This window comes from Rhinopithecus roxellana, unplaced genomic scaffold (assembly GCF_007565055.1).
Source record: "Rhinopithecus roxellana isolate Shanxi Qingling unplaced genomic scaffold, ASM756505v1 contig4090, whole genome shotgun sequence".
In the NCBI taxonomy this organism is placed as follows: Eukaryota; Metazoa; Chordata; class Mammalia; order Primates; family Cercopithecidae; genus Rhinopithecus; species Rhinopithecus roxellana.
In genome coordinates, this window is record NW_022142979.1 from 86,014 (window position 1) to 104,395 (window position 18,382).

Sequence of the window (18,382 nt, forward strand, 5' to 3'; positions counted from 1 at the left end):
GGAAGCTGGCGACTGAGCGGCGCCCGTCAGAGCCGTTAAAACGTGAGGGAAAAACTGCACCTTACGGCGGACGAACCCGTAGAGGAGGCAAAACGCTACTGAGTCAACGCTTAATTTAGTTATAATGACAAAAGTGCTTTTACCACGTTAAATACAGTTATTTGAAAACGTTATTTCATGGCAGCCTAATAATTTTGCTTAATGAAAACTTAACTCTGCATATACAGTTTCCACTATTCACGTAGAGCCTGCAGATTTGGAGAATCCTCTGCATCAGTGTGGGTGAGCACATGTGTGGGGGCACAGGTGTGTGTGAGGGGCGCACGTGTGTGAGGGGCGCACGTGTGTGTGAGGGGCACACGTTTGTGAGGGGTGCACGTGTGTAGGGGCGCACGTCTGTGTGAGGGGCGCACGTGTGTGAGGGGCGCACGTGTGTAAGGGGTGCGTGTGTGTGAGGGGCGCCCGTGTGTGAGGGGTGCGTGTGTGTGAGGGGCGCACGTGTGTGAGGGGTGCGTGTGTGTGAGGGGCGCACGTGTGTGAGGGGTGCACGTGTGTGAGGGGCGCACGTGTGTGAGGGGCGCGTGTGTGTGAGGGGCGCGTGTGTGTGAGGGGTGCACGTGTGTGAGGGGCGCACGTGTGTGAGGGGAGCACGTTTGTGAGGGGCGCAGGTGTGTGTGAGGGGTGTGTGTGTGAGGGGCACACATTTGTGAGGGGCACAGGTGTGTGTGAGGGGCGCACGTGTGTGAGGGGCGCACGTGTGTGAGGGGCGCACGTGTGTGAGGGGCGCACGTGTGTGAGGGGTGCGTGTGTGTGAGGGGTGCGTGTGTGTGAGGGGTGCGTGTGTGTGAGGGGCGCCCGTGTGTGAGGGGTGCGTGTGTGTGAGGGGCGCACGTGTGTGAGGGGTGCGTGTGTGTGAGGGGCGCGTGTGTGTGAGGGGCGCACGTGTGTGAGGGGTGCACGTGTGTGAGGGGCGCACGTGTGTGAGGGGTGCGTGTGTGTGAGGGGCGCGTGTGTGTGAGGGGTGCACGTGTGTGAGGGGCGCACGTGTGTGAGGGGAGCACGTTTGTGAGGGGCGCAGGTGTGTGTGAGGGGTGTGTGTGTGAGGGGCACACATTTGTGAGGGGCACAGGTGTGTGTGAGGGGCGCCCGTGTGTGAGGGGCACAGGTGTGTGTGAGGGGCGCACGTGTGTGAGGGGTGCACGTGTGTGAGGGGCGCACGTGTGTGAGGGGTGCGTGTGTGTGAGGGGCGCGTGTGTGTGAGGGGTGCACGTGTGTGAGGGGCGCACGTGTGTGAGGGGAGCACGTTTGTGAGGGGCGCAGGTGTGTGTGAGGGGTGTGTGTGTGAGGGGCACACATTTGTGAGGGGCACAGGTGTGTGTGAGGGGCGCACGTGTGTGAGGGGCGCACGTGTGTGAGGGGCGCACGTGTGTGAGGGGTGCGTGTGTGTGAGGGGTGCGTGTGTGTGAGGGGTGCGTGTGTGTGTGAGGGGCGCACGTGTGTGAGGGGTGCGTGTGTGTGAGGGGCGCCCGTGTGTGAGGGGTGCGTGTGTGTGAGGGGCGCACGTGTGTGAGGGGTGCGTGTGTGTGAGGGGCGTGTGTGTGTGAGGGGCGCACGTGTGTGAGGGGTGCACGTGTGTGAGGGGCGCACGTGTGTGAGGGGTGCGTGTGTGTGAGGGGCGCGTGTGTGTGAGGGGTGCACGTGTGTGAGGGGCGCACGTGTGTGAGGGGAGCACGTTTGTGAGGGGCGCAGGTGTGTGTGAGGGGTGTGTGTGTGAGGGGCACACATTTGTGAGGGGCACAGGTGTGTGTGAGGGGCGCACGTGTGTGAGGGGCGCACGTGTGTGAGGGGCGCACGTGTGTGAGGGGTGCGTGTGTGAGGGTGCGTGTGTGTGAGGGGTGCGTGTGTGTGTGAGGGGCGCACGTGTGTGAGGGGTGCGTGTGTGTGAGGGGCGCCCGTGTGTGAGGGGTGCGTGTGTGTGAGGGGCGCACGTGTGTGAGGGGTGCGTGTGTGTGAGGGGCGTGTGTGTGTGAGGGGCGCACGTGTGTGAGGGGTGCACGTGTGTGAGGGGTGCACGTGTGTGAGGGGCGCACGTGTGTGAGGGGAGCACGTTTGTGAGGGGCGCAGGTGTGTGTGAGGGGTGTGTGTGTGAGGGGCACACATTTGTGAGGGGCACAGGTGTGTGTGAGGGGCGCACGTGTGTGGGGCGCACGTGTGTGTGTGAGGGGTGCACGTGTGTGAGGGGCGCGTGTGTGTGAGGGGTGCACGTGTGTGAGGGGTGCGTGTGTGTGAGGGGCGCGTGTGTGTGAGGGGTGCACGTGTGTGAGGGGCACAGGTGTGTGTGAGGGGCGCACGTGTGTGGGGCGCACGTGTGTGTGTGAGGGGTGCACGTGTGTGAGGGGTGCATGTGTGTGAGGGGCGCACGTGTGTGAGGGGTGCGTGTGTGTGAGGGGCGCGTGTGTGTGAGGGGTGCACGTGTGTGAGGGGCGCACGTGTGTGAGGGGAGCACGTTTGTGAGGGGCGCAGGTGTGTGTGAGGGGTGTGTGTGTGAGGGGCACACATTTGTGAGGGGCACAGGTGTGTGTGAGGGGCGCACGTGTGTGGGGCGCACGTGTGTGTGTGAGGGGTGCACGTGTGTGAGGGGTGCACGTGTGTGAGGGGCGCACGTGTGTGAGGGGCGCACGTGTGTGAGGGGTGCGTGTGTGTGAGGGGCGCGTGTGTGTGAGGGGTGCACGTGTGTGAGGGGCGCACGTGTGTGAGGGGAGCACGTTTGTGAGGGGCGCAGGTGTGTGTGAGGGGTGCGTGTGTGTGAGGGGCGCGTGTGTGTGAGGGGTGCACGTGTGTGAGGGGTGCGTGTGTGTGAGGGGCGCGTGTGTGTGAGGGGTGCACGTGTGTGAGGGGCACAGGTGTGTGTGAGGGGCGCACGTGTGTGGGGCGCACGTGTGTGTGTGAGGGGCGCACGTGTGTGAGGGGTGCATGTGTGTGAGGGGCGCACGTGTGTGAGGGGTGCGTGTGTGTGAGGGGCGCGTGTGTGTGAGGGGTGCACGTGTGTGAGGGGCGCATGTGTGTGAGGGGAGCACGTTTGTGAGGGGCGCAGGTGTGTGTGAGGGGTGTGTGTGTGAGGGGCACACATTTGTGAGGGGCACAGGTGTGTGTGAGGGGCGCACGTGTGTGAGGGGCGCACGTGTGTGAGGGGCGCACGTGTGTGAGGGGCGCATGCACACTCTCCTGTGTGCACATGTGGATGTCGCCGTGCGCACGTGTGCACACCAAGTGTCTGTCCGTTGAGTGTGGAGGAACTCATGTTCCCGAGCACATGGAGCTCACCTCTCCAAGGAGGCTGAAAATTCCCATTATGATTCTCATAAGTACGTGACCACGTTGATGGGTTTGTCTTATTTATCCCTTACTCTGTAACAACTTGGAAGGCACAGCCAACATTTCCCTACATTCTGGGACAGCCCCAGTTCATGGCTCCCAAGGGCTGTGGCTGCCTCCCAGGAACCCCAGGGGGGAAACTCAGGCCCACCCCCGCCTGTGTGATTCAGAGCCCCCAGCCAAGTGTCTGTGGGAGGACGTTTTAGTGGGTGGGGAAGCGTCTGAAAAATAACTTTAACTAACATTTGTAATTAACACATCAAGTAAAACTAAAAGCTTTTGCCTTGCCATTGTTGCCTTTTGGTGGGTGACCTCAAAAAGTCATCCATCTCACACTGACTCCACCACATCCCAACTCTAGCCCCAAATCCTAATAAACACACCAGTTAAGAATGCACAGCACATTTCTAAAAGCCTCACAATTTTCTAATCAGATGCATAGAAAAGTCCCAAATATTTCTGAAATATTTTATTTGAAAACCAATGTCACCACCACTTTTAAGCCATAGGCATACTAAAATCTGGACTAGCTTCTAAGCCAGTGGCAGCTTTCGAGCTCTGCACACTCAATGTGACCATCCACAAATCTATGACGAATTATTAACCAGACGAGGTTAGCCCACCGCATGGCCTTCTCTGCTGGAAGTCAGCAGCTGTATCCTGCCTGAAAAACACCAGCATTCTTGAGTTCACAGAACCCGCTGGTTCCAGCGCAGCTACCCAGAGGGAAGCCTTGGGTGTGGGCAGCGACCGGGGTATGGACGCCACCATGGGGTCCCCCAGAAGGAAACCAGGGGAGCACAGAACTAAATGGTCACCCGTGACAATGAATCATGATCTGGTGGAAAGAAATCAAAGCGTTTTTATTTGAGGATGACATTGGCTGCCTGCCCCTCCCTCTCCACCCTCCGCTTTCTTCCTGACCCACCCACTCGAGCTCTTTTCCTGGGCCTGGGAAGGGCACATGGAAAGGAGACGGGGCTTCCCTAAAGAAAACATAGAAATACACTTCATAAAACAAACTTAAAAACAAAGGCACTTAGCAAAAATGTAGTGAAAAGTGTTTTTTTCTTTCCACAGTCTTTTATTTTCACTCAGGATTTCCATAAACACATTCTTGGGTCCAAATGCTGAGAAATCCTTTCTCTAAATACTCGAGGAGTGCTGAATGGAGCAGGAAATGATGAAGAGAGAAAGGAATGCCACTGATTCCAGACGGATGGGACCAGCTGGGGAATTGAGGAAGCCGTACGCAGGTCCTGGAGACGTCACTGCTCACGCCCCTGAGGGGCGATGGCTCAGGATCCCCCAGCAGCAGCGAGAGAACCAGCAGCGCCACAGCGGCAGGGCCCCCTCCTCTCTCCAGCCAGGCGTTGATGGCGTTCGCCGGGTCTGGACAACGAGCCCTGGTGGAGAACAGTCCCCACGGAGAAATTCCGTGTGGCCCTGCCCCACAGATACCACGGGAAGACTTTTCGTTATCAGAACCTACTGATCGACAAGTGATCAAACACTCTCTTCTTCTGACTTCCTATCACCAGGCACACGTGAGGAGGAACACCAGTAACTTCTTACTAATTACAGCTCAGGCACCAGCGTTTTGTCCACTGTCTTCTTCTCACACAGACCTAAGAGGATCCACCTTATTCCCAGAATAACATCTGTCTCATCTGAATTCCAGTGTGTTTCCCTGAGTGGCACAGCCGAGCTAGTCTTGGGCTCTGGAACAGTCCACAGATCGGGGACTCCCCTGCAACACACAGCCACCTGAGAGAACAGGTCAGTGACAAGTAGGGGGGAAAAGCTATTAGGAAAAAGAACAAGTTGTGGGCCTAAAAACAAAATGTTTCTTATACAAAATATTAGAAAATCACACAGCAGTTGCCAGAAAAGACCTCAAGTTGTGGAAAGTAGAAAGGCAGGTGCATCCCAGCACTGCAGCCAGGAGCAGGCGGCCACCCGCGGGGCACTGAGAACCTGGTGCCCCAAACGCATCCCACTGAGCCTCCTGGGACCAGGCCCCTGAGAGCCACAGGGCTGTCTGGAGAGTGTCCCCAGCCTCAGCCACGTATGCTGGAATAAAAACAATTAAGACCTGCTGGAGAAGTTTTAAACGCCACGCATCCTACTCAGCACAGATTGGCCCGTTTCTTCTGCCACGGATCTTGGCTAAAGGAAAAGCCAGCAGAAGCCCACCGGAGCCTCCCTTACTTCCACCCAACACTGCACATCAAGCCATGCAACCTGCCCCAAGCTGTCCCAGGGTCATGAGTGTGCATCCGTGTGCATGCACATGCGTGCAGCATGTGCGTGTGCATGTCTGCGTGTGTGCAAGCGTGTCACAAGAGGAGACCTCTAGGAACATAAGCATGCGGACTCCTCCCTCAGCCTGAACCTCTGCCTGTCAGGCACAGCTCGAAGTTTGACCTTTGGCTTCCCCAGGGAGAGACCGAACCTTCACTCCTCTGTAGCCCTGAGGAACGGGGGTGGCCAGATCAGTCCCTGAGTGCAGCACCACGGCCGTGTGGGTTTACTGCCCGTCGCACTAGCCCTGTACAGTAAATGAGCTACTAGTTGTTCACAGCTATGAGCATGCACAGCCCCCGCATGCTCGGGAAGGGGCTTCTCGGAGTCTCTCTGCCTCGCTCCATGCAGCCGGGCTCGCAGAGCCAGGTTTGTGGGCCACGTGCAGGAGCCTGCTCCCACTGTCGCTGCAGGTGACTGGCTGAGGGGCACATAGGGCCCAGCGGCTCCTACCTCTAGCCACCGCCCCTAAACTAATGAAGATTCCAGCCTGTGGGGCCGACCACAAATCCCAGAATCGCGGCAGTCGGAGTCTTGGAGATTAGTTGTCGGGGAGGGAGAGGATCTGGGAGGCCAGGCGTCCCTTCCAGGCTGCACAGCCGGCCACCGTGGCAGAGCATTCCCAGGCTGCTGCAGCCTCCAGGGCCCTTGGCAGTCAGCCCCACCCCGGCCAGCAGGGCTTCCTGAGAAGGCTGAGCTTGGCAGCTACAGCCCGGGGGGATCTGGAATCCCCCACAAAAGCCCTCATCCCGAAGGCCGCGGAAAACCAGCCCTGCTGGGGCATCTCATCCCGACCTCTGCAGGAGAGTCCGGCTCGGCCGGTCCCCTGGCTCTGCACGCAGACGGTTTTCCCAGAACCGGCTCCTCTTCCTGAATCTCTGCTGATGGCCGTGTCCACCAGTCTGACCCCAGCCTTGGAAACCCCCTTAGAGCCTGGGCCAGAATGAAGGAGGCGCCCAGAGGCTTGGGGTGCTTGGGGCCAAACCAGCCCCAGCTCCACCACCTCGGGCCTGCCCCCGAGCCATGCCTTCCCCCGCTGGGTGGCCTTTCTTTGCACTGGGGAGCACCTGGGCCTGGGGGTGCAGGCAGGTTCGCCCCTGCCCATTGGAGGGAAATGTTCTGACGTGGAAGAACGAGCGGGGCCTCCACACAGGGCAGCCGGGGTGCTGCGACCCAGGTCTGCCAGCACCGGCGGGGGCGGCCCCGAGTGAGGAACAAAGTTACCCAAGAGGGGGATGCAGCGAGGAAGGGGGTCTCTGGCAGGTCGGCCTCGAGTGAGGGACGCAGCGAGGAAGGGGTCTCTGGCAGGTCGGCCTCGAGTGAGGGACGCAGCGAGGAAGGGGTCTCTGGCAGGTCGGCCCCAGCCCTGACTCCAGGCCTCTGCATCTCACTGCTCCCCAAAGCAAGGACCACGGGCTGCCGTGACGGCTGCCACCCTGCTGAGCAGGCCCAGTCAACGCAGCATGAGAAAAGGCTCTAGGAAGAAAAAGTCCCCGGCGACACCCAGCCTCCTTTCTGGGGATTCCACAGGCCACACAAGCACCTGGGCTGTGGTCATCAGAGTCCACCACAAGACAACCTTCCCGGGTCCCTACGCCCTGGATGCAGCTTTGGTGCGCATCCGACGTGGAGATGCTCCTGCTGCCGGCGTGGCTTTGGGAACAGCACTTTGATCCTGGAGCCTCAGAGAAGGGGGGCAGGAAACATGTGTCCTGCGCAGTCACCACCAGACGCCGAGGTGGCCGCCCCAGCAGGGGCCATGGGCTGAGGCTGGTTCTCGGGCTCCCAGAGCAATGGCTGCTCTGGGGAAGAGAAAACACAGAGGTGACAAGATCAAGGCAAACTAGCTGCTCCAGCACCTTGAGGGTTTAGAACCAAAACAAGAAAGCTCCAGAGCTGAAAGAAGAGTGAAACCTTTTCCTTCAGAAGGAACACAGCTAGAGAGAAGATTTAGGGGTGCACCCAAGGGCCCTCAGCTACTCTGTGCAGCTCCTCAAAGCAGGGAAAAGGCCAGGAATGAAACCTAACGCAGAAATGGGAACAGGCTCCAACTCCACACAAACAACCGGCCGGGTCGATCACGCCCAATTCAGACCTGGGCTGCAGCTTGGAGACGATGAAGTCCAAAATCCAAGCTCCAGGAAGACACAATAACAATCACCCCCTAAGCTTTGTCAGGCATCCCAGAGAATCCTCCGTCCTACCCTGGGCACGCCATGAGCACCCGGCAGGGAGGGTGGCTCTCAGCAAGGGGCTGAAGACTCCGGCCCATCCTGGGGCGAGGGAGGCACCTACGGGGTGGGCCACGCGGGGCGGGAGCCACGGCCCCCATGCAGGTCCGGAGCAGACGTCTGTCTGGTCAGTGGTCAGGAAAACGATCCCCGTCGTGTCTAGGAAAGACTCAGACCCCTTGTCAACCTCTGGAATTTTATCCTATGGGCAGTCAGGGCCAAGACAGAGAATTCTTTACAGGTTGGAAATTATTCGGGTAACGTAACAGAAACAATGTAAAGAGGAAAGAATAGGTGTAGGAGTTGTTACTTAATCAGTTCTGGGTCAAGGCGCTGGTTTCTGTCCCTAGTGCGGCTCCCGTCTCCTGGCCCAGCCCCCCTGGCCTAGCCCCCCGGAGCCCAGCACGGCATCTCTCCGGACCCAGGACACGCAGGTTAGCGCTGCGGCTGTTACTAGCTGTGTTCTGATAGCAGCAGGACACTGACTGTCCCCAGAAGGAACAAAACTGGGTCTTAAATTTGGGTAATTGTTCCAAATGTGGGATTCAAGCTTATCTGAAAACGAAAACTAAGAATGCCAAATTTCAGGGCGGCTAGAGCTATAGCCTGGGGAATCCAGCCCTGTCTGCAGAAACACACCTAATATTTTCAGACACTCATAGAACAAGGAAACACTATTTTTGATAAAATACTCACAAAACACACAATCTCCCAACACTCTGATGCCATTTGACCAAAAACCTGTAGGGAAACTCACTTCTGGGGACCCAGGCCCGAGGAGGGGGTTCCCAAGCACCTCGGTGACTCTGAAACTCGCATCTACAGAAAAGCTCAAACGTTTGTAACTCTTCCCTTTGGACTCTGCCTCACACCCAGAGAAACCCTGAGCCATCTGTCACAGGTGACGTAACCCTGAGTTCCCCGTCACCTGTGCCAGAGCCTCCCAGACACAAAGGCTGGAGCCCCAAAACCTGTCAAGGGCCTGTCCGGGGCCAGCCACAACTGCATTCCGCCTGTCACTGCTGGACGCCCGCTGCGGCCTGACGGAACCACTCCCTCACCTGTCAACACGCTTTTCCTACACAGCACACCGTGTTGAATGAAGGCAAGTTATTTTCTTTCTCGGCCTTGACGTCCTCCACAGCCGACGCTGTTCTTGCAGTTTGTGAAGGGATGATTTCTAAGCTCCACCTTTGTTCTTCACTCCTTCACCCACCGCATACATAGCTGCACATTGATGCATAATAGATATATACTTGCTGCTACGGAAGGCCTTGTATATCCTGTCTCTCTTCCTACCGCGGCACTCCTGCCACCCCCCAGGTAATCCGGTTAGCAGGCTGTGTGGGTCTTATCCCTGATCTGCGCACACTCATCCGACCTGTGTTTACCGTTCTTCCAGGGGGTGGTGTCAGACAGGCGCTCTCATTTTGCTTCTTTCTAATCCTATCCCGTGGAACCTCCTGCAAGTCGTGTGGTTTGGCCTGGGCTTAATATTTCCTTGAAAGTCACAGAGCCCACGTGCGGATGCACATGACACAATCCCCGCTTCAGCTGGCTACTACTCATTGGGCTGTTCTTGCATTGCTATAAAGAAACACCTGAGACTGGGTGACTCAAAACAAGCGAGGTTTACTGGTCACGGTGCTGTAGGCTGTACACGACGTATGGAGGCATCTGCTTCTGGGGAAGCCTCGGGAAGCTTCCAGTCATGACAGAAGGTGAAGGGGAAGCAGGTGTCTCACATGGCGAGAGGGGGCAAGAGCGTGAGGTGGGAGGTACGCCGCACACTTTAAATCACCGGATCTCGGGAGAACTCACTCACTATCGCGAGAACAGCACCAAGGGGATGGCGCTGAGCGGTTCATATCAATCCACCCCCAAGATCCAGTCGCTTCCCACCAGGCCCCACTTCCAGCAACGGGGACGAGAGTTCAACAGGAGATTGGTGGAGACACCCGGACTCCTCAACGTTGCTTCTACTGTTTGCTATTTGCTCACTCAGCCACTGGCCACAGGCGCTGCTGCAGTAGACATGTCTGTTCATCGCCTTTACCTACGGTTCAAAGCTAGAAGCTCTGGTTGCATGGCAAGCCCTTCCTTTCCTGCGTGAGCACAGACCCCTGTTCTGAGCTGCGGCTGCGTAAGACGAGATGTGCTCACTGAGCTGCCTCCCCCACCCCCCACCACAGTTCCACAACTGCTGTCCAACCTGGCAGCCTCCAGAGGTACCAGCACATGCGGGGCGTGACACCACATCCCCATATGGGACCCGGTGTGCCCCCTTCTGTCAACCCATTGGCCGGAGGCCCATCCACACGTCCCACTGGCCCCTCTGGCCAAATTATCTGTGCCCCTCAAAGGCCAGGCTGTGCATCTCATAACACCAGCCCAACCCAACATGATTCCCTCCCTTCCTGAGACCTCACTCTCTCTTCAGGGGCAAGTTCAAAGCTACCCTCCCAGATGACAGCCAAAACCAAAGCCACCTCTCCAGAGTGTGAGCTCTCCCGGATCTCAACACCCTCCTACATATTACAGCATAGCTCTTTTCAATTTATATATTTGCTTACATAGAAGGCCAATTCATTACAGACAAACAGATAGCTTCAAATTCTGCTAGAATAATTTGAATTATTAGATCCCATCTGTGAAGATCTGAGCAGGGAAGTGCCTGTGTGCATCTAATTCCCATTAATCTCTGCAAAAAAAGGCCTTGGCTTCTACTTTCACAAACCAAGAAACCAAGGCAGAGAGAGGTTAGGGGTCATCCAAAATCAAAGAATTGTCAAGAAATGTGGCCAGCACGCAGTCTCGGGTGTCTGATTCCAAGGGGGTTCACTACGTCCGCCTCTCCTCCGAGGGCCCCCAGGAGCTCTCCTCCTCACCGAGCCCCTCCCACCATCACTCAGCAGCCTTCACTTTTAAGACCTTAGCAGCCACCACTTCGCCTGTGGCTGTTTCCAGCCAATACGTCTATCTCCTTTCTAAACACATACACGTCTACTTTTCAAACATGACGCACCACCTGCAAACACAGGGAGACACAGCCTCAGGTAGACACTCTTAATCCACTCTGTGCCTGTGGGGTTCACCCGCTCATTAGCTCCAAATGCCTCACGTGCTTCCATTAGCTCCAAAGAAGCAAATCAAAGTGTTTTCCACCAGTGCTAGATTCCCTTCCAGGGATGACGCCCCCAGGGCTGCCTCCAGGCCCACACTCTATCCGCCAGTCCAGCACCCTGGCTGAGTCAACCTGACAGGCACCATTTGCTAAGATGCCTGAAGGCTGGATGGGTGGCTGTGGCCCTGCTCCAAGGATCACCTCGGCATCTCCAAGCTGTCTTCCCAGCACACGCTGTGTCTTGGGCCTCTCAGGCCACTGTCCACCCACACAGACCAGCAGCCCCTTCCTTCCTTCCCTGCCTGAACACTGACTGCCTCGTGTCCCTAAAGTCACCAACAAGTCTCTCTCTTCTCCAGCCCTCCATGATTCCCCCATTCAAATCCGAGATTACAGAGAAGAAACGGCTCTCTGAACTGGCAACTGCAGTCGTGAGCAGCACCTGTGTCCCAGCTACTCGGGAAGTTGAAGCAGGAAGATCTCTTGAGTCCTGGAGTTGGAGACCAGCCTGGGCAACAAAGTGAGGCCCAGTCTCAAAGAAAAAAAAATTAATGGACAGTACTAAGTGGTGAGGAGAAGAAGAACTCAGATCCCAGGAGCCCGTGGGGCTGGGCCGCTTGGGCCCAGCTAAGTCCGTGGGTCTCCCTTTCTCCACCTCAGTGTGGTGGAGTTTCGAGAATTTCGATAAAAGGAGATAATACATGGAAACGACCCCCTTAGCATCTGCATCCCACCTCCACACCCAAACACACAGGAAACCCACTCCCCTTTCCAGTCAAAGCCCGAGGCCCCAGGCTGAACCTGCTCCTGCCAGAGCCCCTGCTGTTTCCCCGGGGCCCCAGGCTGAACCTGCCCCTGCCAGAGCCCCTGCTGTTTCCCAGGTGCAGCCAAGCCCTGCACCTTCATTCTCAGGGGTTAAAAATAGCACAGGCAGCTTAGCTGAGCTCGGTTAATAAAATATCCAAGTTAATTTTAGCGTTAGGGGAATCTAAGATCTCTGATGCCAAGGCCTATGTGTGGCCACGCGGCCCCTCCTTACACTGTCACATAGACACGGGGAAGCCACAGCACGGCCAGTATCCCTCCCTCACATTCACAAAACACTTCTCTTACTGAGTGAGCCCTAGCCCTGTGAAGACACTGTTGCTACTGTCACTTATTAAACAGACCATCACCTAATTTGATGTCTGCCACAGCCCTGTGACCAGCGGCCTCCACCCCCTGTGGGGGAGTCCGTCAGGCTGAGAGTGTCAGAGGTCACATCTCGCAGAACCGGGCCCGGAGCCCTGACCTAGCCCAGGAGCTGGGGCCAGGGAGGCACAGTCCAGGAGACCCTCCAGCACCCCACTTGTCATTCTCCCTATTCTTACCCGGTGCCACCTCCTCCTGCTTCAGGTGGGATTCTGTTTGTGATCAGGAGAGGGATAGCTGGGGCTGGAGGCCAGCGGTCCCCACCCCGCAGAGCCCCCACAGGCCTGCAGGCACCAGTGGTTCCATGTTGGGCCAGACTGGCCGTGTGCCTTCTTCATGCACAAGCTCCAGCCTCACAGGAAGGGAACGAGAGCCCAAAGGAGAAAGAAGGGAGCGACCAGAGACACAGGAAGCCCCACCGCGGAGCACACAGCAGGCCCGGCCTCCCACGGACAGCATTCACAGGACGCTGACTGCCTCCGGGGCGGCAGGATCACAACGGTGCAAGAGCCTTTCCCACTCTGGACCGCAGGGCTGGCTTTTCTTTTTGTTAATAGATTGGGAGAAACACCTTGTGTATTGCTCTTTATTGAACACATTTATCAAGATAAGGTGGCGCATTTAAAAACAAGCAGTAAGTATTGTGGAAACGGAAAACATTACTGGGAGGGCAGGAGGCACTGCACGCCTTGGGGGCGGGGGCCCCAAAACAACGCCATGGCCGTGGCGGAAGTGCCCTCCCTGTGGGTCCCTGACTCATGGAAAGTCAGAAGCACCGGCTTCCTCAAAGCAGCGATCACATAGGAAGTGTGGCGCAGTCATGCATGATGCACAGACTCCGCTGTGAAAGGTTAATGACTGTTTTGAAAGAGACAGGGTTTAAGATGTTTACATGTGCAGAAGGAAATATCCAAAATGATTCTACAAAACTGAAAGGCAGAGAGCCAGATTCTTCAAGACAAAGACTCCAAATTGTTACCATCATAACACCTCACTTGGACGTGGCTCTCCCTCTTATTACCTCTGTGCAAGAGGTGGAAGGACAAAGAAAGAGGCAGGGGGGAGGAGGAAGAGATTCTTTCCATTTCTCCCAATTTCAGCGTCTGAATGAGGCCACATACCACCACACATTTCAAAGCTATTTAAGAATTTAAAAGGCCAATGCCCCATACCTTAAAAAAAAGCTCCAAATCGCCCCAAAAAATGTGCTGCCTTTTTTTCTTAGAGTAGTAGCAGAATTGTTTACGGTATAACTTTAGGGACAATTCTTGTTCTGGGAGTGAGGGGGCAGGGTGTTAACTTAAGCCTGAACAACACGGCCTTGTACGTTCCCACCGGATATAGTAGACAATAATTGCTTGCCTTTTGCAAACGGAAAAATGAGGTTATGAAGGAGAAGACACGGGCCCTGGGTCATGCAGCGAGTCACTGGCAGACTCGGGCGCAAATCCCGCGTGCCTGGAGACAAGGCTCAGAGGTGAATGACTGCGACGGGCCCTCAAATCAACCACAGGGGCACCGTCTTGCCTGCACCTTCAAGACCAGGGACTCAGGCAGGGCACGTCAGAGCCAAGGTCGGCCATGAATATGAATTAAAGAAAGAGACTGAGGAGCTCAGTGGCCCCGGGCACCAGCGCCACGCAGGGTCATCCTCCACTTTGCTACTACAGATGGGCTTTTCCCCGGAGCCCCGGTGTATCAGGCCAGCAGCACGGTGACATGAGACTAACCCCAAACCAGCACACCCACAGGTCACCCTCAGGGTCTCCAGCCCAGACTGCATCTCCGCTCAAATGCAGGAGGTGCCCTGTCTCCCCAGCTACTTGGGGCACAGATACCCCTCAGGCAGCCAGCCCTGCAGGTGACCTCTGGAGGGGAGAGGAAACGGGGACTTCTCCTCTCTGGAGCCACATCCAGAGAGTCGGGCAGCTGGCATTTGGGCCTCTCTACCCGTCCTCACTGCTGCTGCCCCTGGGAGGGTCAAAGGTTCAGATAATATCCAGGCCCCACGCAGGATTAGCAGCCTAAGCCTCAGCTGAGCCAGGGTTTCACTGACTTGTTTAAAGTGGAGCACAGAGCCTGATCAAGCAGTGGCATCTCCAAACCTCCTTCTCTCTGAGGGATCCTCCAGGGGTGCCTGACCCCCACGCCTGTCGGAAGTGGGGCCGAGTGCCCGCAGGCCGGGGAAGCTGCCCTCTGGGACACTCAGGGTCTGAGTGTCTCGTCTGCGACTCTGGTCTTCCCTTGCCCTCCTGTTTTACTTCCCATGCCTTCTGTAAGGTCCTGTGGACTGAAGCATAGCCCTTCCTGGAGTAAACAGCGAGCATGCTGTGCCGGCTGTGGGCTCCCCACCCCCGAGCCGCAAAGCCCAGGCCACTTCTCCTTGCTGCTTGGAGACCCGGCATTGCCCCACAGGGGCACCCACCTGCAGCCCTCCCGCCCCCGTGACTGAGGAAGCCCAGTGCTTCTCGCACTTCTCGGACTCGCTCGCTGAGCCAAGCAGGCTTGGCCGAAGGAAAGAGCAGCAAACTGACCCCCACGGGCCGTGACCTTTCCCCACCCACGGCAAGGCGACCTCAGACACTTCAGGGAGCACCAACCCTGGCTTTCTTGTGTGAAAGTGACAGCAGATTTAAACCACATTTTAACAAAAGAAATCCCTCCTCTCTGGGCTACTCAAAGCGGAAGTGCTGCCACATCCTAGCTGCAGAGCGTCTGGGCCAAGTATCAAGACAGTGTCTCAGCGATGATCCGCAAACCGAAATAAAGCCGACAGGAAACAGCCCGCTGGTTTAGAGGAGCTGGAATGCCTCCGGCAGCATCAAATGTCATCAACAACTGACACTCAGCCCGTTCCGGAGGCCTCTTCACACGGGAAGGGGCCGGCTGCGGAGTGCGGCTCAGTGGGGGAGAAGGGCCGTGGGGACCGGGACACTGCAGGCCCTGGGAGCCTCTCCAGTCTGAACCGCGCTGTGGTCCAGCACCCTCAGGGCATGAATATGGAACAGTCGCTCCAGGAAACGGTCTTGCTCTGGGGGAGGGGGAGGATATCCACATCACTCTCCCAAAATAAAACAACCAGGGAAAAGCAGATCCCTCCAGATAAACCAGAAGTCCAGACACAGCCTCCTCTCCGGAAACGCCTCCCGGAGCCCACTTCAGAAGCTGCTGAAGCCCAGAGAAAAACCGCAGCCTCGCAGGCCCGGGCGGCCACCAGGTCGTCCGCCACTTCTCAGTGAAAGGGGACTTGGTGCCGGTGGGTCCGGGGTCTCCCCGCCCCGCAGGAGCCCTCAACCAGAACGCCCCACCAGCACACACGAACGCACACATGCACACACACAAATAACACGCGCGCACACATGCACCTACACACAAATACGCGCCCACACATGCACCCACAAACGCATGCGCATACACACGCACCCACACATGGACACACAAACACACGCACCCACACAGGCACACACAAACGCGCGCACACAGGCGCAGACGCGCGCGCACAGCAGCAGCAGCGCGCCCGGGCCTCACGCCCCTGGGGAGAGGCGTGAAGGAGCCTCCACATTCCCCGGAAAGGAAGTTTCTGGGCGCAGCGGAGAAAGGGAGATGCCGAGACCCCGACGTCAGTGGATTTAACACCTGAAGTGAAGACGCCCAGACAGTCCCAGGCGCGCGGACTCCTGCAAACACGCGGGGCACACGCTCGGGCGCACACGCGGACAGCCGTCCCTCGGCGCAGGGACCCCACCTCCTCCGCCGCTACCAGGGACCCGGGCCGCTCCGGGCGCAGAGGAGACGCACGGGAGCCGCGTTCCCCCGGAGCCAGCTCGACCCAGCCCGAACCCCGGGGACGCGGGAAGCTGGGGAGGGGCCGCGGCGCCGGACCAGCCGCTCTCCGGGGAGCGCGCCGCGCCTGGAGGGCGTCTCCGCCGGGGTCCCCAGCAAGGATCTGGGGAGGGGAGGCGGGCGCGGGAGAGGACGGGGTCGGGCGGGGGTTGGACGCGTCGCTGCCGGCGGACACTCACCGATCTTGATCTTCACGCTCTGGAAGACCCGGAGCCCCTCGTCCTCCACCGCCATGCTGCGCGTCCGCGCCGGCCGAGCCTCGCCCCGAAGCGCGCGCAGAGCCGGGCAGCGCGGGCCGAGCAGAAGAAGCGGCGGCGCCGGAGCCCGGAGCGCGGCCGAGGGTCCGCCCGCCCCGCCGCCCGCCCGCACGACCGCCAGTTGGCCGAGGGCGAGGGCGGGGACCGAGAGGCTCCGCCCGCGGCCCGGCCCCTGCTCCCGACCCGCCTGGGCCCTGCAGGGGCGGGGTTGGCAGGGGCGGCGCTGGCGGGCTGCGGGGACCCGGGGGGCGCAGGGATCGGCTTCCCCCGAGGCCTCGGCCCCCGCCCCCGCCCCCGCCCTCGCCCCGCGGATTGGCCGCTGAGCGGAAGGGACCCCCGCGGGCTGCCTGGCGGAAGACACCAAGGGAGGTCGCCGGCGCGGCCCGGGCCCTCTAAGCGAGACTGCGCGATTCACTCGCGGACGAACTTTGCAAAGAGAAGTTCACGCACAACTATCTGGCGGGGGAGGAATCCCCCGCCCAGCCCCAGCTCCTGAGATGCGATCTGAAGGCACCTGCTGCAGACGCACGCGGGAGGCGGGGGGCGGGACACACACACGCACGCACAGCCCCCAACCCCAGACCCCGGCATGGGCAGGTTCCCCCCGCCCCCAGTCCCCCGCAGACCCCGACATGGGCAGGTTCCCCCAGTCCTCCTGCAGACCCCGACATGGGCAGGTCCCCCCAGTCCTCCTGCAGACCCGGCATGGCGCCCCCCCACGACCCGGCCTGGGCAGGTTCCCCCCCCCCCAGTCCCCTGACAACCCCCTGCAGACCCCGACCCCGACATGGGCAGGTCCCCCCATCCCCCTGCAGACCCCATGGGCCATCCCCCTCAGGCAGACCCCGGCACATCCCCCCGCCCCCAGGCAGCCCCGACTGGGCCCCCCCAGTCCTCCTGCAGACCCCGGCATGGGCAGGTCCCCCCAGGCCCCTGCAGACCCCGGCATGGGCAGGTCCCCCAGTCCCCCGCACAAAGCCTCCCCTGCAGACCCCGGCATGGGCAGGTTCCCCCGCCCCCCATCCCCCTGCAGACCCCAGGTCCCCCCCCATGCAACCCGACATGGGCAGGTCCCCCCCCTCCTCCCGTCCCCCTGCAGACCCCTGGCGGCATGGGCAGGTCCTCCCCCCCCATGGGCAGGTCCCCCCCGCAGACCCTGCATGGCAGGTTCCCCCCGCCCGTCCCTGCAGACCCGACATGGGCAGGTCCCCCCTCCCCCAGCGGCAGGGCAGTCCCCCCAGCCCCTGCAACCCGCATGGCAGGTTCCCCCCCCCGCATGCAGACCCCCGCATGCATGCAGACCCCGGCATGGCAGTCCCCCCGTGCACCCCCCAGACCGGCCGCAGGTTTCAGCCCCCGGACCCCGGCATGGGTCCCCCCCATGAGGCATGGTCCCCCCCCGCCCCAACCCGTCCCCTCAGACCAGCCAGGTACCAACCCAGACCCCCCCAGACGCCCGCTTGATAGTCGCCCCACAGTCCCCCTGCAGACTCCAGCATGGGCAGGTCCCCCCGCCTCCCCCTGCAGACCCCAGCATGGGCAGGTACCCCCCAGACCCCCTGCAGGCCCTGGCATGGGCAGGTACCACCCTCGCCTCCCTTTCTTCTGTCTTGAAGTCTCCTCCTCCCTGACCTCCTCTGTGAGGAGTGTGTGTGTGTTGTGTGTGTGTTCATGTAGGTGTGTGTATGAACTGAGACTCTACACTCCCTCCTCTATGTTGCAAAACTTCATTGCACCCAGCGCCACACACACACCCTGTACATATATACACACATACGTATACCACACATACCCTACATATACATATACACATACACCACACACAGGCACGCCACACAGATACTACACACGTGCATACACATATACATATACACACACATATACACACATCCTACATACATACACCACATATACATATATACACATGCACATATATTCATATACACACAACAGACATACGTATACTACGCATATACACACCACACACATACTACACATACACATGCATATACATACATACATACACACACACTAAACATACACACACCTACATGAAC

The 18,382-nt window shown here is 58.9% G+C and overlaps 1 protein-coding gene across 1 annotated transcript in view; it reads right to left on the reverse strand.

Moving 5' to 3' along the window:
* The window catches only part of LOC104671362 (ras GTPase-activating protein 3), a 99,367-nt gene extending 82,925 nt beyond the window's left edge, over positions 1–16,442 (reverse strand). Inside the window, exon 1 of the mRNA XM_030926485.1 lies at positions 16,248–16,442. Within this exon, the coding sequence (XP_030782345.1) occupies positions 16,248–16,302 (55 nt within the window). The 5' untranslated portion in view covers positions 16,303–16,442. The remainder of the gene's footprint in view (positions 1–16,247) is intronic.
* Positions 16,443–18,382: the final 1,940 nt, after the last annotated feature.